Source organism: Spea bombifrons, chromosome 4 (genome assembly GCF_027358695.1).
Source record: "Spea bombifrons isolate aSpeBom1 chromosome 4, aSpeBom1.2.pri, whole genome shotgun sequence".
Taxonomy (NCBI): Eukaryota; Metazoa; Chordata; class Amphibia; order Anura; family Pelobatidae; genus Spea; species Spea bombifrons.
The window spans coordinates 60,170,446-60,189,486 of NC_071090.1; the positions used below are offsets into that span (position 1 = coordinate 60,170,446).

General features: G+C 35.7%; 1 protein-coding gene across 2 annotated transcripts in view; it reads left to right on the top strand.

The window, feature by feature from the left end:
* Positions 1-9,577, top strand: part of LRRK2 (leucine rich repeat kinase 2) — a 56,907-nt gene extending 47,330 nt beyond the window's left edge. For both annotated transcript variants that reach the window (XM_053462545.1, XM_053462546.1), the window contains exons 45-53: positions 965-1,159; positions 1,537-1,730; positions 4,132-4,204; positions 4,336-4,517; positions 4,632-4,784; positions 5,844-6,049; positions 6,532-6,591; positions 7,233-7,365; positions 9,359-9,577. In XM_053462545.1, coding sequence (XP_053318520.1) covers positions 965-1,159; positions 1,537-1,730; positions 4,132-4,204; positions 4,336-4,517; positions 4,632-4,784; positions 5,844-6,049; positions 6,532-6,591; positions 7,233-7,354 — 1,185 coding nt within the window. In that variant the 3' untranslated portion in view covers positions 7,355-7,365; positions 9,359-9,577. The remainder of the gene's footprint in view (positions 1-964; positions 1,160-1,536; positions 1,731-4,131; positions 4,205-4,335; positions 4,518-4,631; positions 4,785-5,843; positions 6,050-6,531; positions 6,592-7,232; positions 7,366-9,358) is intronic.
* The last annotated feature ends 9,464 nt before the right edge of the window (positions 9,578-19,041 follow it).

Genomic DNA, 19,041 nt, shown 5'->3' on the forward strand with positions numbered 1-19,041 from the left:
ATATCCTCTCATTATTTGTGCCTCCGAGCTATACATATTAAGAACCCTTAGTCTTTCCTGATATATTTTATCTGGCAAATTTTTTGTTGTCTATATCCTTCGGAAGATGAGGTCTTCTGCTGCAAAATATGATATTGTCATAAAAATTACTAAATAACTGCACGCAATACTCAAGGTCAGGTCTGACCAGACATCTGTAAAGTGGCATATGTCCTTCTTTCTGCTACTATTGCCTCCAGCTACACAATGTTTTGTGTACCAGTCAACAATGCTTTTAGAGGGTTTTCTGTTTCTTCTTCTTGTAGAGATTTATGTAAAGGAATGTCAGGCCATTAGTTTACAGTCAGAAAAAAGGTTGACCAATTGCATCCATGTTGTTCTTTGACATCATATACCATACCTGACAAAGGTCCTGAATGATGGCAAATGAAATACAAAGACAATTGAGGATTGAAGTTACCTGTTCTAGAATAGCCCAGCTAATTGTCTACAGGCAGTAATTATGAGTTATGGGCTACAGTTTTTTTGTTTTTTTTTGCAAAACCTCCCTTTCACATTAAAAAGAGGGAGTTATGCAACATTTCAATTCCCAAACTGTTGATTTCAGCCCACAGAGCTTATCTGCTGATAAAAATGGACTAGCGTAGGAAAAAATAATAAAACATGCACATGAGAACTACTTCAAAATTAAGCAATTTTAAAATGAAGAGAATTAATCACTAAGGAGCCGTTCTCCACAATTTTCAGCATTTTTACAGTATAGGTCACATAGTGTGCAGTTTGTATATAATATTGTCTTGGTTTAGCATGGTGATAAGGATCTTTTTGAAGACTTCAGACTCCAGGGCAAGATCTCAATCAGTCTTTTGACATTTGGTATTACTAGTGTTAAAGGATCCAATTATCTCCAAAGACCTTTCAAGCGGAAGCTGATAAAATGTACTTACTCTGTTTTTTTAAACAGGTTTACGAAATCTTGAACTCTGCAGAACTTCCCTGTTTGATGAGAAACCTAGTGATATTAAGCCCATTGACTGCAGAATGCATGGCTGCTGCTACCCCTCGTGTCAAGAAACCTACTGTTTGGGTAGCAAGTGGCAGCACTGAAAAAGGACAGATTTCCTGCCTTAACTTAACTAAAAGTGGACATACATGTGAGGTAATACAGCATCTGTACATCTTAGCCTATATTTATTTATGCCAAAATAATTTACTCCCTGGGTATGCTTTTTACACCTTAATTTTATGTACTTTTTGTGGTACAGAAGTTAAGCTTGACTTTCAGTAACTCTTAAAACAAAAGAAAACCTCTTATATTTTTGCGTTACTATATTGTAAAGTATTGAAACACATGAACTGGAAGTTCTTCGTCTTGTGATGTCAGCAGTGAGTTCATGTTTGAGTGTGAATTATAATTGTTTAGTAAATTGATAATGTCTGCCTGATTTGGACACATCATAAATACATGCAATGCTTGAGAGTTCTTGTTCTGTATTTTGCGCTTTTGTACCACTCATGATTGTCTTCTGCTTGCAGGATTTTTCAGATAGCCGAATATTATGCCTTACCCTTGTGACTTTATCTGGAGGAAAGGAACATTGGATCTTGGCTGGAACACAGTCTGGGGAAATTCTGTCTGCAAATCCAGAAGATCTGAACAAAAAACATTGCATACAGAAAATGCCTGACTCTGTCACTTGCTTACTCCACACGTGTTTTGTAAAACAAGGGTACTTAGTTTTATATATTTTGGTCAATTAATGTATCTTATATTGTCCTAGAGATAACATATGCTAATCACCCCTCTAATATAAGTAGAGAGTGATATGTTGTTAGCCATGGGAATACAGGAGATTCAAGGTGATACAGTTGTTATTTGAGCACAAAATTAATGCATTTCCAATGCTAGCGTATCGAAAGGGGTTTAACCCCTTAATGAGTATTGACGGCCCAGACACATGACCCGAAAATGAAGGGTGTCCGGACTGTCATGACTTCAAACGGGTGCAGAAAGCGACCTACGTTCGATTTCTGCACCCAAACGGTGTTTCTGTAATGCCTTGATGTCAAGGCATTCAGCAACACCGCGAACGGCATCAGGGGCGGTGTCCAGACCCTCCTGAGAATCTGGCTCCACTTGCAGGTTGAATATAGGTACTGCATTCAACCATGCAAGTCAATTGAGCCCAGCTTAAAATTAATTACAAATAATAATAATAATAATAAGAAAATAGTTAAAACAACCTTCAAGTTCCAAAAAATGTAAAAAAAATAATAATAAAAAGGCAAAAAAATAAAATATATATATATAAAAAATATTTTTAAAATTAGCGCTTTAGCTTAATACAATTCTCGCATGGAAAGAGTTAAAATACTGGCATGTTAATTGCCCATGAGGAGTCTACTTTAAAAAAAATTATGATTTGATGGGGTAGATTGAATTGGCCTGGTTCACCAATGTCCCAATTAACACAGGGGGAAGGATGACCACACATCTAATTTCCAATTAGAAAAATGCACATGTTCCCAAAAACCCGACAAACCCATGCATGTGTGGTATCACTGTACTCAGGAGATGTTGCTGAACACATATTGGGGTGTTGTGTGACAGCGACATATACAATGAGCTATAAATTCATACCTAAAGTATGTGTTCGGGGGAAAGTACACACAAAAAATACCACTGCAAACTTTGCAAAAATGCTGGTGGTAAAATATGTGCATGCAAAGAGTTAAAATACCAGCATTTAAAATACCCTGGCGTGTCTAGTTTTCAAAAATATATGGTTTTATAGGGCACACTGAAATGACTGGGCTCAAAGATGTACCAAATAGGGCATGGGCAGTGGATCACCGAATCACCAAATGCCAACTTCGAAAAATGAGCATGCCCCAAATGTGTCCCTTTTGCCCCCCAACATCCAGGCAAACCCATTCATGTGGATTATCACTGTACTCAGGAGATGTTGCGAAACACATATTGGGGTGTTTTATGACAGTGACATATACCAGGACCTGTTAATTCATACCTGAAGGAAAATGTGTGTGAAAAAATAAACGCAAAAAACTACCACAAAGTTTCACAAAGACTGGTGGTAGAATTAGTGCATGGAAAGAGTTAAAATACTAGCATTTGAAATACACTGGGGTGTCTAGTCTTCAAAAATATATGGTTTGATGGGGTAAATTGCATTGGCCGGCTTCAAAGATACCTGAAATAACACATGGGGGAACAATTACCAGATTTGGAAAAAATGGCTTTGAAATAGCAAAACGCTACCTGTACTTAATGCCCCATAATGTGCAGAAAAAAGCAAAAAAACATAAAAACATTGAGTATTTCTAAACTCTTTAGTTTACCTTTTATAGATGAGTAAAATATTTTTAGTAGTAAATAATATGATACAATCAAAACAATGTCATCTTCTTTGTCATTGTCATAAAGGGTACAAAAAATAAAATCAGCCACTGTCACGAAGGGGTTAAGTGAGCATTGCATTTTGTCACGTTTATTTTTTTTTAAAATAAATATAGATTTATTTATGTAAATATAGCTCTATCCTAATCAAAAATGTATTTATTAGGTAGCTGAGCATATGACTTAATTACTAGTCTGTTCAACAGATTTTTAACACTTAGAATGCCAGCTATGTATTATATTTGCAACATAATACTTAAATAGGGGAAAACCTAATCCTAATTTTGTCGAAAGGAATTTTTTTTGCCTGCGAAATATATTTTGTAGTATTAGCCGGGACTACATCTAGCCAGTAGTCCAATATTTTCAATGGGAGATGGCCAAACAAGTATGTCCATTTTGGAATAATGTAGGATTTTATCACGTTTTTTCTTCTTATACATGACAATTCAATATTTACCCATTGTTTAAAAAGTTGGTCATAAAAGTTGGTAAATAAGACCATAAAGTTCCTTTCTTGTATCTCCTTAACATTTGCGCTTAGACCTACATAAGACCTGTTAGACCTACATAATTCCTCTCTTGGGAGGGCCAACCACATTTAAACATTGATTGAAAATTCAAATTCTTATGACTAATCTTTTCAAGACTTTTCACATACCCAGATCTATTCTCACACTTAGTAATAATCTCTAACCTCTGGTGTATTTCAGCCAAAAGAAATATTTTGTGCTGGCAGGAACTGCGAATGGCAGCATTGCAATTTTTGAAGAGTCTGCAATAAAGGTAAAACAATTGATATACTTGGCATGTATGTATATAATTGTTTTTTTCTTATATAAAAAATCGTATAAACCCATTTACTTTAATATGAGCAAAAGTTTAAAGATTCTGATGTTTTTCTTGGTTCTTTGTAGTCTGCCAGTGCATCGCCTCTTAAGCTGCTTATTATAGGAGATATGAGCACTCCTGTCATGTGCTTATGTGAATCCACATCATCAGAAAGGAACTCTGTTTGGGGCATCTGTGGGACCAAAATATTATCTCTTTCCCATGACTTTTCAGTTCAGAAGATGATTGACACAAAGACAGCTATGTTGTAAGTTTATGAGAAAATGGTGTGTGGCGATATGGAGCTGCCTTTCATTAAAGGATCAGTTTGAGCATCAGTATAACGAACTATCACTTAACTTTTTCTTATTTTGACATATAGATTTTCTCACGGATCTTCAGCTGACTCAAACATAACTTCCATTGCAGTTGATAAATATATATACGTGGCAAAGAAATATAGCCCCTATGTTGAAATTTGGGACAAAAAGACTGAACGGATGTGTGAGATACTTGATTGTTCTCGGTTTTTGAAGTAGGTATTGCTGTTTCACATAATCCATGTGACTTGGTATTGAACATGAAAAAAAAAATGCCTGATGTAAATGTTTTTTTATATTACTGTGTTTGCTCGATTATAAGGGTTTTTATTTAAAAAAAAACATCTGAAAAACGACCTTGTTTAATAATCAAGGTTGTTTTTGTATTCTGGCCTCAGATCCATGGCACTGCGTCACATCCGACTAAGCCTAGGAGCTTACGCTCACTCTCTCATGCTCTTTCACACACTCTCATTCTCTCTCTTACATGCTGTCTCTCAACGTCACCCTACATTTTCCATGGGCCACTTCCATGTCTCTGTCTCCTTCGCAGAGAAAGAGAAAAGTTTCAGCAACTCTCTTTCTCAGTGAATCCATCTGCAATATTCTGGCCTCTTAAAGTACTTCCCCAAAAGGACGGAGCCACAGCTTGCATCATTTGCACTGGTGTAACTACAGGGGTCGCAGTATGTGTAATTTGTGTAAGTGTGTTTAAATATGTTGTAAGTTGGAATGGGGGGGGTCAAAGAAGGCACTGACCAGTTGTGTGGGGGGCAATGATGGCACAGACTAGCTGTTGAAGTTGGGGGGGGGCCCGGGGCAATTTTTCGCATCAGGGCCCGGTGGTTTCTAGTTACTCCCCTGATCATGGGGACAGCCTCTTCCCCGTTCCTCCAATCGGGGGAGAGGGTGTGCGCACCCTTTTGCAGAATTAGCTGGATAATGGAGCTGATACCGGGGAATAGCGGATGAAAAAGAGGACAGAAGAACAATAAGAGGCAAGAGAAGAAGCAAGGCTGCTTCTGTTGGGAGACAGAGTGAATGAGAGTGTAAGAGCAATGAAAGCAAAAACAGTGGTTTTGATTTTTTCCAATAGGGTTGTCTTATATTTAGACCTTTTCTTTTTTTCTTTCTTTCATTAAGATCCAAAGTTTGGGGGGGTTGTCTTATAATTTAGCAAATACGGTACTTCTTAGAGCTGTATTAAACATATTATAAACATATTATAAACATATTATGACATTAAACATATATGGTGTATTTAATTGTTTTAGGGAAGAAATTGTAAAATGCAGGAAATTAAAGCAAGAAGACACCTATAGTGCGCGAGTGAAAGCTTTCTTTCTGCAGAAAAATACCGCGCTTTGGGTAGGCACAGGTGGAGGCCACATTTTGCTAATTGATCTATCAACGAGACGACCAATCAAAATAATTTCCAGCTTCTGTGATTCTATTCGATGCATGGTACCGGCTCAGTTAGGTAATTTAATGCTTTAAGTTTTTTTTTTTCAAATGTTCTATTGCTCTATTAATTCTCATCTTGTATATATACCCCCTCACAGGTGTTTCCCACCCCTAGAGTACTTGCCATTGGACTATGGAAAGCCACAGTTTTTAGGCCCTGTCCCAGCTCCCTACATATCTGGCAGGGGAGTTGGACCCTAGTGATGAATTGAAGTAAAGAATAAATGAGTAAAGAATGAATGTCTATACTAACATATAGAAATATCCACCAAAGCATGTACAAACTTTATGTACTTGTAGCTCAATTTGGAACAGAACATTCACCAAAAAAACTCCCAACCCACCAAACACCCAGTGATTGTTTAGTATAACTATCTTACCCTATCTACATTAAAGAACAATATAATTAGGACATCTCTCCTACATGCACTAGTTAAAATTATTTGAATTGCTGCAATATATATGCCTGTTACTGTTACTGTTACTTTTCTCTCTTAGATAAAGGAGGCGTAAAAAATGTGGTACTTGTTTTGGGATGTCGCTGCACACCACAAAAAGGTAAATTTTTTGTCTTATTTTGCCTGATCACCTGATATTTGGGATGTAGTTATTGTATTAATATTTGTGGCACAGTAACATGCATGATTTATATTGCAGTATACAATACTTTGTTTACAAGGTTGGCATTCATATAACAATAGAAACTAACACACTTTATGTTGAAAACATTGGTAATTTTGAATGCGTAAATTGGTAAATTAAACGTTTGTGTTTACTTGCCATTTTCTCCATTGTGTAAAGACTGCTCTGTGACTAAAGAGCTGGTTTATTCCAATATATTAGCAAATAAGCGAATGCACTCCTTATTAGTGATTTCCTTAGATGTTGGTTATAAATTTGCATGACCTTTGGATCGGTTAGAAAATTGTTATTGTAAAACATTTTTTGTATGCTTTACGCTAAAGCAGTGGGTTTAATGGTATACTAAACATAAGACAAAGTGAAGAACGAAGTAAGGTTTAAGGTCTTACTTGAGGTAGACACATGAGCAGACTAGACAAAACAAATTACTATGGCAAATGGTTATTTTTTATTTTAATTATAAGAATAAAGACAGGTTGCCCACATTGTTAATGGCGAATGGTATTTGCTCATTTTATGGGATATAATAGTTGGTGTTATATATGTTTGTGTTGTAGAAATACAGTCATTTCTTTCTGTGTGGGACACAAACCTTCCACATGAAGTCCAAAATCTAAAAAAACACAATGAAATAAGAAAAGAACTGGCAGATAAACTTAGAGGATTGTCTATGGACTAACTATACCAAAGGTAAGCATGTACTTATTGGCAATAACAATTTTAACCCTGTAAGCGCCAGTGCTTTAGTTACACAAAAGGACCAGAGCAATTCTCGTATTATTATATCTCTGTTCAACCATATTGTCCACCTTTCTCAGTGTTCCCACACAAATTATATATTGTTTTTTTTTTTACCACAAGTAGGTTTTTTTGTGAATTATTACTTGTTATTTTATTTGTATAAATAATATGTAAAAAGATGGCAAAAAAGTAAAAAAAAACATTCCCAGAAATATATTGATTAACTTGTCCTGAATTGGAAAACATTATACATTGGATTTTCATCTATTTTGACTGTTATAGGGAAAAATATTACAAGTTACACATCACTTTTTTAAAAAAACTTTTTTTTTCCCCAAATTTAGCTTTGTGGGACTTCGATAGTAGTCACAGATATCAAAACCACCTATTAAAGCTATACATTATAGTGTTATATACAACAACCAAGTTTATTTTACTAGGACCATTTTGACACTTTTTAGGCAGCTATATTTACCTATCTTAACCAAAGTTGGTGGTAACTATTTTTTCCAGTTTTCACTCATGCTTTGCAATTTTGCTTTGTGTTTCTTGCCCAGCAAATAGGCAAATATTATGCATTATCTTACTTTACTACTTCCAACAGCAGCAAAGATAGAAACAATACAATAAATGACAAAAAGTTACAATTTAGCATAGCAGCAACATCCTTAAATCCATAAATGCTTTGTCTGGTCTGGTATCAGTAGAATAAACTGGAGAACTGGAAACAGGATTTTTTCAAAATGAAGAACTTGAAACAAAGGAAAGGAACTAATCCAACTTGGTGTCTTTTATGAGATGCACGGAATATCAACCTGAAAGTAATATAAGGAAAAAGATAAAACATGGAAGGTTTAGAAGAAAGATTATGTGGGAAGAATATTCGCCTCCTGTTTTTAATAAAATTCTTACATTGCGTCACTACACTATCAAAATCACAAAATGTTATTACAAGACAGGAGGCTTTATGCAAGTTAAGAGCAAATACTTATTAACATATTACATAATGTCTTAGAGACAATAGCTCCTTTGACTCAAAGCCTGTCATTTTCATAACCCATTTAATCTACCTGGCAAGAATAGATGAAGAGACAAGAGCATGCAGTTTACAATAAGAATTTAGACGCTGTGCCTTAGAAGATTGAGGTAATGCAGCTGCACACAAAAAAACAAATTTAGGATGGTTAGGAAACCTATAATACAAAATTGACTTTGTCAAATACTTAGTTCTCCTAGAAATGAAAAACAATTAGGATCAAAAGATTTATTAAGAAAATCATGAGTTTGGGCATCAGATACCTATTTACAATAAATAAGACATAGAAGCATTGTAAGTTTTGCAGACAGTTGTTTTAATGACAAATAATTGTTAGATGGCCATTTAGAAAGAAGACTAATGACCTTGTCCACATCCCATGTTTGTAGATATCTAGGTGCTGAGAGAAGAGATTAGTGATCCTAATTCCATTCATAAATATATATTTATGATATACATAAATGGTCCATCAAGACTGGAATCCCAAAAGAAATTGTCTTGAGCTGATGGACCAGGCTCTTTATTAGATAATTCTGCCAATCTGGGATCTTGACATATAATTAATATTACCCAAAAGGAATATGGCCCTTTGCTCTTAAATTATCAAAATTGATTATGGTGCCATAAATATGCTGCCCAATCAAAGATTTTTGCAATCAATGCCCCTTCTCAGATCTTTAATAGTCGATATTGTCTAGCTCTCTTCTTCAGGTATTTTATACATATACCTAGATAGGGGTTGAAAGCGTGCAGTCTATTATACTTCAACTACCCAATAAAGATAGCTTTACCAAATTTGCTCCCTCTTTCCATGTCACAAGTAAGTACCTATAAAATAAGCTGATTATTGATCATGTATTTTATTCTTATTGTGCATGTTGTGATAAATGGAATTTTGCATTACAGAGAACCAAGTTTATGAACACTACCATGTGAAGATTCAGTTGACATGGAGCTCATACTTCATTCACCCAAGTTTTCGTTAGAATGGAGTGGAACTTGAAACATGGTGTTTTCTCACATAATGCCAAAGTCAAAAGCCAATTTTTCATTATGCTTCTTCAAACTGCTGGATGAACTCCTTGGCACTGTGTGTGTAAATATGTTATTTTACAAAGGACAAACCGTGCATGTTTTTTTTTTTCCTCCAAGGATTATAATTGCAGTGCAATGGAACTTTAAAATTGGTCATTTCTCACAGAGACTATTCTCATCATACTGTATTTACAATTGCGCCTCAAAGCATTTTCATGGATACTGCAGAAGATTTCTAAAGTGCAATATTTAAATATTGATTTTGCTAGAAAGCATTAAGTAAAGTAAGCTTGAATTCCTTAAATCCATTTTGTAACTTTGAAACGGATGATATCGCACTTTAAATGTTGTTCACGGAGGTTTATATAGTGAGAGAAATGAAGCATGCATGGTCAATAGGCACGCATAAGGTAGTAGAAAACAATGGACAGATTAGATGGTCTGAAATCTTGTAATCTAGTGTCAAATTATATGCTTCTTTGTTACTGGATTGTTAAAAACATTCTGAAGGATGCTGGGAATTTCCATTGGAAAGATAGTAAAATAACATTATTTTTAAATCTGAAATATGTAAATATTTTATACAGCTTTTTTATTTAAATAAAATGTTTGTTAATTTGCTTATGTTTGTTTCCAAAATGCTTAATCTCAGATGGCGACACTTGTTCATTATATTATGTGATGTAAGTACAGTTACAGTATCAGTAAAGTTCCTTAAGATGCAACTTATGTCAATTTAAATATTAAAATATTTTTACATGACTTATTTTCCAATACACACATTTCTTGTTGAGTAGTGGAGCTCTGTGTTGTCATTCTCACGCACAGATGCCTCTGATGGCTGGTATTAATGATATCTACTGACCAAATGATTTATCTGCAGGTCAATAAACTACATCACTTCAATCATTAATAAAGTGCCAATTTAAAAATATGGTCGCGCTTGAATAAAAATGAATGTAATTTTTAAAAAAAGTTGCAATTTTATAAAAATCATAAGACTTAGGAAGTTAAACATTACAGGACAGAAAAAGTTACTTTAGAATACACTTGTGCTGTTTTGTGCTATACTATGAGATGCTATGACATATGAAAGTATTTACTTTTGACTTTTAAAGTTTTTACAAAATAATAAAGTATACCATGTACTGATTAAAGGAACAACATAGTCCTCAAAATGTTATTTTTAATACATGTTTCAGTCAGTTTTGCATGGACTACAACGTATTTTATAGCATGCAAAAATAGCAGTGCTTTTCCCTGTATCTCTTGACATCGTGTTAATACAACGGAGGGTTTCTTGAGAAGCAAGAGCAGGCAACAGCAGATGAAACACAATTTGGCAGACACCAAGCTGTATGTGCTCTATCTAGCCGTGTGCAAAACCTCATTGCAGTGATTTCCGGCTCATGGCACCCGTTGGGCCGGGTTCTTGGTAACTTGGAGAGTGAACTTCCTGCTGGACTTTGAACTAGCAGCTGACAAGTTGTGTTAAGTTTTAAAGTTGCTTATGTAATGCTGGTTAGGGACTTAAATAAAAGCTTTGACAAACACCCTTACCCACAATACTAGCTGTTGTCTTTCATTTTGGAAGGGGGGAGGGTTTTGGTCGAGCATGTTTTGACTCGGTATGTATGTATTCTATATACATAGACATGAATATGTAGTTGGTCCCTCCTTTGTAGCTATAACAGCTTTTGCTCTTCTGGGGAGGATTTTGGAGTACTTCTGTGGACATTTTGGCCCATTCATCCAGTAGAGCATTTGTGAGTTCAGGCACTGATGTTGGGTGAGAAGGCCTGGCTCGCAAACTCCGTTCCTTTTCATCCTAAAGGTATTCTATGAGGTTGAGGTCAGGGTTCTGTGCGGGCCAGTCAAGTTCTTCCACACCAAACTCACCCTACCACAACAAGAGGACATAGTCTTAAGGTAGAGGGGCAAAGGTTTAAAAGTAACATCAAGAAATATTACTTTACTGAAAGGGTCCAGGATACATGGAATAGCCTTCCAGCAGAAGTGGTAGATGTTAATACAGTGAAGGCATTTAAGCAAGCATTGGATAGGCATAAAGCCAAGCTAGATATAAGATAAGACCAGGGACTAAGGAAAGTATTCAGAGCTTGGGCAGACTGGATGGGCCGAATGCTTCGTATCAGCTGTCACTTTCTATGTTTCTTTATGGACCTTGCTAAGTGCAATGGGGCACAGTCATGCTGAAATAAATAGGGGCCTTCCCAAACTGATCCCGCAAAGTTGGAAGCGTAGCATTGTCTAGGCTAGGTGCTTGATTTTATACACATGGGGCAATGGGTCTGATTGAAACACCTGAATTTAATAATTAAGTGGTCAGTTTCAATACGTATGTTCAAATAGCATATATATGTTTATATCATATTATAGACATTATATATAATATGTAGGTGGAATTTTCTTGAACAACTGCAATTGTCATTTGTGGTGCGTATTGTTCAGACGGGTTCCTCCCACTACAGAACTGGGAAAGTGATAACAAAGGCTGCAGCAGCTGGATGCCTCTGGAGCTCGGCAGGGGTTTTGGTGATTGGAGATTAGATATCTAACATGTTTTCATCTAGCTAATGAATTATATAGGTATATTTGTATGGGCAGACGGGGCTCTTAAAAGAGCTGCTCCACTTAGAGAAAACTAGTATGTAAAAACCCAACAAACATCTTTTACGTTTTTTTAGTTTCAATGATATAGCCAGGTAACAGCACATTAATCACCAGAACAAACACTGCTACTTTGTAAAATTGAAAATTTGGGAAAGAACATAATTACTGAGTTATACCCAGATCATGTTTTCTAAAGGATACTTTATCTTTTATGCTTATTTAATGCCTACTTAAAATTAGTTGTTCAATTACAATTGACAAGACAAGTTTTTATATGACAAAAGACAACACTTATATTTTTTAATTATTTAACGATTATTTAATCTGACTCGTGTCCTCTAGAGCTGGCTTTATTACTTGATGCAAGACCACCACACCAAAAACACGCACGGGCACCAAACTGACCATTTTTAGTTATGTTTTATTTCACTGCATAAAAGTTACTTTTTTATATTGTTTCTGGATTTCTTAAAATGTGTTTTTCTGTGTATTTTGTGCTTTGGTGGGGAAGTGGTGATGACAGCTTGCAGATAAATGCAGTCTATCACTGTATCCAGTTCTGACAACAAATGTTCTTTTATCTCTGCTAATATGTAAATAAGCATCAGTGACTAGTCTACCAAAAGGCTGTCTAGCTAAATTTTTGATGCTATCGTCAATTAGTCCATATAGTTTGCCCATGATAAATAGCCTCTCTTACAATGCTATTTTTTTGCCCTGATAGTACTTTTAGTTTGTAGTTTGTATTATTTTTAAAAATACTGTACTGGCTCAATTATAGGCAGCACTTTTTTCCCCTGATTAAGGGTTTGTGGCCTATAATCGGGGTTTAGTGCAGGAATGCTCAATTCGTATCATCTGAAGTCTGAAACATGCAGTTTCGGGTGAAGGGAAGTTGTTTTTTTTGGGGGGCAGAGTAACACATTGGGGGGAGCAGAATGGCATATCTGGGGAGCAGAGTGGCATATCTGGGGGCAGAGTCTCATATCAGGGGCCAGAGTAGCATACCAGGCGGTATGAGGCATGTCAGGGGGTTATGTAGCATATCTGGGGAGCAGAGTGGCATATCAGGGGGTATGTGGCATATAGGGGGAAGAGTGGCATATCTGGTGGGCCTAGTGGCATATCTGGGTGTATAAAGCATATCGAGGGGCATATAAAGCATATCTGGGGAGTAAAGTGGCATATCTGGGGCAGACTGACGTATCTGGGGGCATAAAACATATCTGAAGAGCATAAAGCATATCTGGGGTAAAGTAAGGTGCATTATGAATTAAGGGGGGTGCTTAAAATGTAAAATGCCTATTGGTTGTATATAACATATATATACAACCAATAGGCATTTTACATTTTAAGCACCCCTTTTACATTTTAAGCACCCGTTATATAACATATAACATATCTGCCTAACAGATACCAACAATGTTAAAATACATGTATTCCTGTTTTACCATTCCACTAATGTGTATTTTTTCTTTAAAATATTTTTTTCTTTAAAGTAGCCTATAATTGGGCCGTTATAAAAACTATGAAAAAAAATATGAAAGATGAAAAAAAATACAAGACCTAGGTAAAACAAGTGATATGTTATCATATTCTGTTTCAATATTTTAGGGGTTAAGACATAAATGTTTAAATTTTGTGGGAAGGGGGGAATATATATGTGATCAGTAGGCAGAAAAATCATAGCAAAATAAGCGGAAATCAAACTTTCTTCTTAAAATAAATTAAAAATTACTGGAACCCCTATTTATATCAGGCTTCCCCCTAATTTTCATAAAGTCTAAAATACCAAATATCCTTCCTTATTGTTTCCTGTCCTTTCAGTTCCAACAATTTTTTATTTTGTTGGTAAACAAAATTTGTTGCCCAAAAAAAGTATCTTTCTGTGTCCCCCTAGTCCTGCCTGTGTCCCCTTTCTATTTATGTGGGCACAGACTGACCAGATGTCTAAATGGCAAAAAAATACACACCTCACAAAGGTGGCCTTTTACCTCCCAAATATCCGATCACGGCGTTCAAGACATTTAACGGAACACATATTGGGGTGTGTGACACGGACATATACCAGGTGCGGTAAATTCATACCTGAAGTACAACGTGTGTGAAAAAAATACAGAAAAGATTTACTACCATAAAGTTTGACAAAGGCTGGTGGTCGAATTAGTGCATGGAAAGGGTTAAAATGCCATCATTTGAAATACCTTGGGGTGTCTAGTTTTTAAAAATATATGGTTTGATGGGGTAAATTGCATTGGCCAGCTTCAAAGATACCCGAAATAGCACATGGGGCAGAATGACCAGCTTTGGGGAAAAAATGGTTTTGAAATAGCAAAACACTACTGGTACTTACTGCCCCATAACTCTGGACAAATAGTAGAATCTATTTAGCAGGTTTTTTCATTCGTTTTTGCAGCTGAGTAAACAATTTTTATAGTAAATTAGATGATATGATAAAAAATGGTATCTATAGAAAGCCCTGTTTGTCCTGAACAAAAAAAAACAATATATAATGTGCGTGGGTGCACAAAATGAGAAAGAAGAAAATTACAGCTGAACAGCAACACTGAAAAATGTAGGAAGAGCCTTGTCTTGTCATTAAAAGTAAGAGATAGAATTGCTAGTTTTTGTTTACGGTCTTTCTGATACTAGATCAAATCACGCATTACATTAAGGTGTTCCCAGATAGCACTTCCTAAGATACCAAAGATCTGATCTGTTGACGGAAACCTTGGCCATGATTTTACAATCAACATTCAGTAGGGTGATAGTAGGGTGAAGGGGGTAAATCTTGGATATTAATGTTTCCATAAAAATATTAAAAGATCTTCCTTTCAAAGGTCACGTATAAAATAGGGATTTCATCTGCTCCTGGGGACTTACCAGCAGAAACGCTTTTAATAGCATCATGGAATTCGGCTGATGATAGCTTTCTGCTTCAACCTACTTGATCACCAGATTCTAAAACATTAGTTATAGCCTCAGAGTACCTTTTAAAAGGAAACAATCTATAAGTTTCTTGTTAAAAAGATTTAGGTAAAATTGTGACACTTTTAAAATGACCGCAATAGAGGACTGGCCTTCCATTTCTAATATTAGGTCTCACTTTTGGGTTTTTGTTTAAAATGAGTGTACTTCTCCTCTTCTCCCCTTTCTATAAGTGCTTTACCCAGGCAGAACTTGTTTACCTTTAAAATCCTTCTTTCAATCTCCTTCTTTAAATTAAAAATCAGTTTGTCAGTATTGCTTACACCAGCCTCTTTCAACTTAAAAAGAGTTTGCAAACGCATATTAAGATCCTCAAAAACTTATTTGCTCTATTATTTCTTACTCTTGCCAGCAACAATAAAATAATTCTTAATCTTGTACTTGAGACTTTCACCAGTCTAAAAAGTTCTGACTTGGGTCTTTATGGCACCGCCATCACCCATATGAGACCTTAAAATTATTCCTGATTTGTTCTCCCGGACCAGTAAGAAGGCCGCTGGGTCCAGTCCTTCTATCAATGTCCATAAAATTGTCCATGATCTATTTCTCACTCCTGTAAATAAAATAATGTCCACATTTAGGGTCAATTAATATGCAAACAAAGCAGCCCTTCTGACAGGGCTCCTCAGATTCCTTATATTAAGTGAGCCAACAATGAGATCCAGTGTGAGAGGTCTGGTGTGTTTTATCAATGTATTTCTCACCTTCAGAGTCCAAACTTCTGATATGTTGCTGTAATCCATGATGTAAAAAGGATCCGACAGAGAAAGTCCCCTCTAAGCAGCACCTGCACAGCTCTGTATGCTTCGAGCCACCTTTCGGGCAGATGACTCCAGAAGGTCTCTTAGCTCTGTTTTCCGGTTTGATTCCGCAAAAACTCTACTTTGGATTTCTCCTCCTTGTTGTCTTCCATGACCTCCACGTTCTGGTTCCAAAAGTGGTGCCAAATAGGATTCACTCCCTCGGGCATGGATACCCGCTTCTATCAGAGCAATCATATGCACAATGTTAATGGAGATTATGGATTGGGAAGTATATATATATATATATATATATATATATTTCCCTTCACTGCTTCATTAAATGTGTTGCCTAATGCCAGATCTAGCTCAATCGCATGCTGTTTCTAAGCAACCTATCTGATGTAGTAGCAGACATGATAAACATGTACCTGTACTTTCAGAGGCTCTGTTTGTAAAGCTTCAATATTCTTAAAACCAAAACAAATTAAATCTTGATCTAAACAGACCTGTGTTGGTTGCCTTAATCTATAATGAAGAAGGGTAAACCCCATTAAAATAATGTATACTCATAGTATGAATGGATTCAGACATGGTTGGGGGAAGGCACTTAACAAAAAATGCTTAGAGGGCCATTTGGACAATTGTGTGGATAAGTAAGATAGCACTGTCTAAAGATAACACAGTTTCCTTTATCAATGCTAATATGTGTGTGGAATCACAGCACTAACTGTTCCGCCAAAAGGGATGTCTGATTTTCAGAATCATCAGCTATTTGGACCAGTTCTTATTCTATTTACTCATCTGATATGAACGTCTTTTCTTATATTTATTGAGTGAAATCCACCAGACTACTCATGGGGCGTTTACCCATAAGCTTAGACAGTAGCTAATTTACTTTTATACTTTATAGGATGCTTTTGTTACACTTTATCTTTATTTTTGTAACATTGTGGCGTAAAACCCCTTAACCCATAGAGTTGATTCTTGACAGCTTAGCTGTAATATAGAAAAATATTACTTTACCAAAACAGTAGTGGGTAAGCTAATATTCTTTAAGATGAAGTAGTAGGAGATCAATATATTGAAGTCATGGAAAAACAAGACCAAGGACCTAAGATTTGAGGTTTTACAACAGGTAGACACACAGGCTGACTAGATCAGACATACTTATCTGCCATCATGTTCTATGTGCATATGAAAGCAACCTTTGTGTTGGGAAGAATTTTAAAAGGTACGTCTGCGTTCTTCACTATCTAGACAAAATTCTGTAATTTTGGAAGAATTAGCGTAACAATATAGTATAGCTTCTTCATTATATTTTACACATGATCACTCTGAGCCTTTACATTTCAGGTGAATTTTACTAGTATTATAAAGATGAAACACATTAATACATTAGATCCTCAGAAAACTTACCACTCGGAAAACTTACTAAATAATTTAGCAAATCGATGTTCAGTTAAGCCCATCGGAAACCTTATGTTTCACACATAGATCAAATCAGAATGAATTTATTTAAAATGTCTTAGCAATGCAGTCCCATTTTGGCATCTGCTTTTGCTTACGTACATCCTATTATGTGGCTCTTATGCTATATCCGATTTTGGTATATGATAAAGCTTTTCTATGTAGTTAGGAATACATTCCCATATATTTTGCTACATATATAGAATTTTCTGTTTACACATTCAATTGTTTATTATAGAGCAAACATTTTATCTGCCCTGTTAAAGAACATCATAATAAAGTATTATTAATTATCAATGGTGGATGAAAGCAATGGGTTTCAGGCATTTTTATCCTGCTATAACACATATGGAAAGTAGTAGAGCATACTTGTCTAATGCAGGCCTAGGGATCTGTCCGTGCTATCGTCTACAAATGTGTACAGTTTGTTAAGATAAAAATAAAATACTGCAGTCAGGATCTGTGGGCAATGATATGCTTAAACTTTGTTGCACAGTTGTGCAATCATTTGAAACCATGTCTTTACCTTATCCAACCCCCTGCTGTCTGTGATCTTACAGTAGCCCCTATACTGTAGATTGCATTGTTCTCAAACCTGGACATGTGATAAACTATTTGATCTAATCTTATGCTTATTTAAATAATGCAAATTAAGTTTTTTTCCCCCAGTAGTGAGATATATAAAAGGACCAGTAAGATACTGCTATATATTTCTGGTATACACCTTTTGTGTGTGTGTGTGTCTAGAGAACCATTCAAGACACTTCTGCTTCAGCTTGGTGGCCCCTAAGAATGTAAGTATGGATACTTGTATGAACATTTATCTTAACAAAATCCTGGGGATATATATTTTTTGCAATACTAGAAATATTTGATTTGCATTTTAAACCTTTTCTGCTAAAAATATGTTCTCCTGTTTTCAACTGTATGGTTATGTGGATGTTATTCTAGTAAAGTCTCCCAATCCCCATCTTCTAGAATAGAAATAGCTATCTGGCTAACATTGGCTGAATGACTTTTTATTTTGCCTTTTAGAGGTACCTTTGTGATAGCACTGAATGTCGGGCAATGCTTTATAGCAAGAAACCACTTACATGGGCTTTTTGTTTTGTTGTTCTAGTAGTATAAGCAATTGTATTGAGACCAAAACATAGAAGGCATATAAGAAGCTTTCAGGTCATATAGTCTGCCACTGTTTTCCTGTGTAAAACCCACAAACCTTATTGACCCTTGGTCTATTCTGGATATTACCAGTGTTTTTACTTATTTCACTACATTATCCTCTACCACCCTCTCAGTGAAGTAAAACATCCTTATATTATATCTAACCCTCTAGTTTTAGCCAGTGGCATTTTGCCCTAATGACACACCTTTTCGATTTACTTCTCACTTGCTTTGGTCAATCTTTAATGCTGTACACCTCCTCCCCTCCAAGCTATCTATAGAATTACTTTTTAAAACTATATTTTCAGCATTTCATTTTGGGCTAAGAAAGAACAATCTTTCACATTTTAGAATGAGGGTACCAAGTGTGGAAATAATTGTGTTTACCATAGGTACTTAGTGAGTAAACTGGAAGTTTGCTGGCATGTCGAATATACATTTTCATATATAAATTAAAGGACATATTTGATGCACCTATATTCTTTTGACACTGCTGTCCAGCTGTTATAAATGTATGTATTCAATGACTGATTTGCCTGTTTGGACATCATAGTAAAT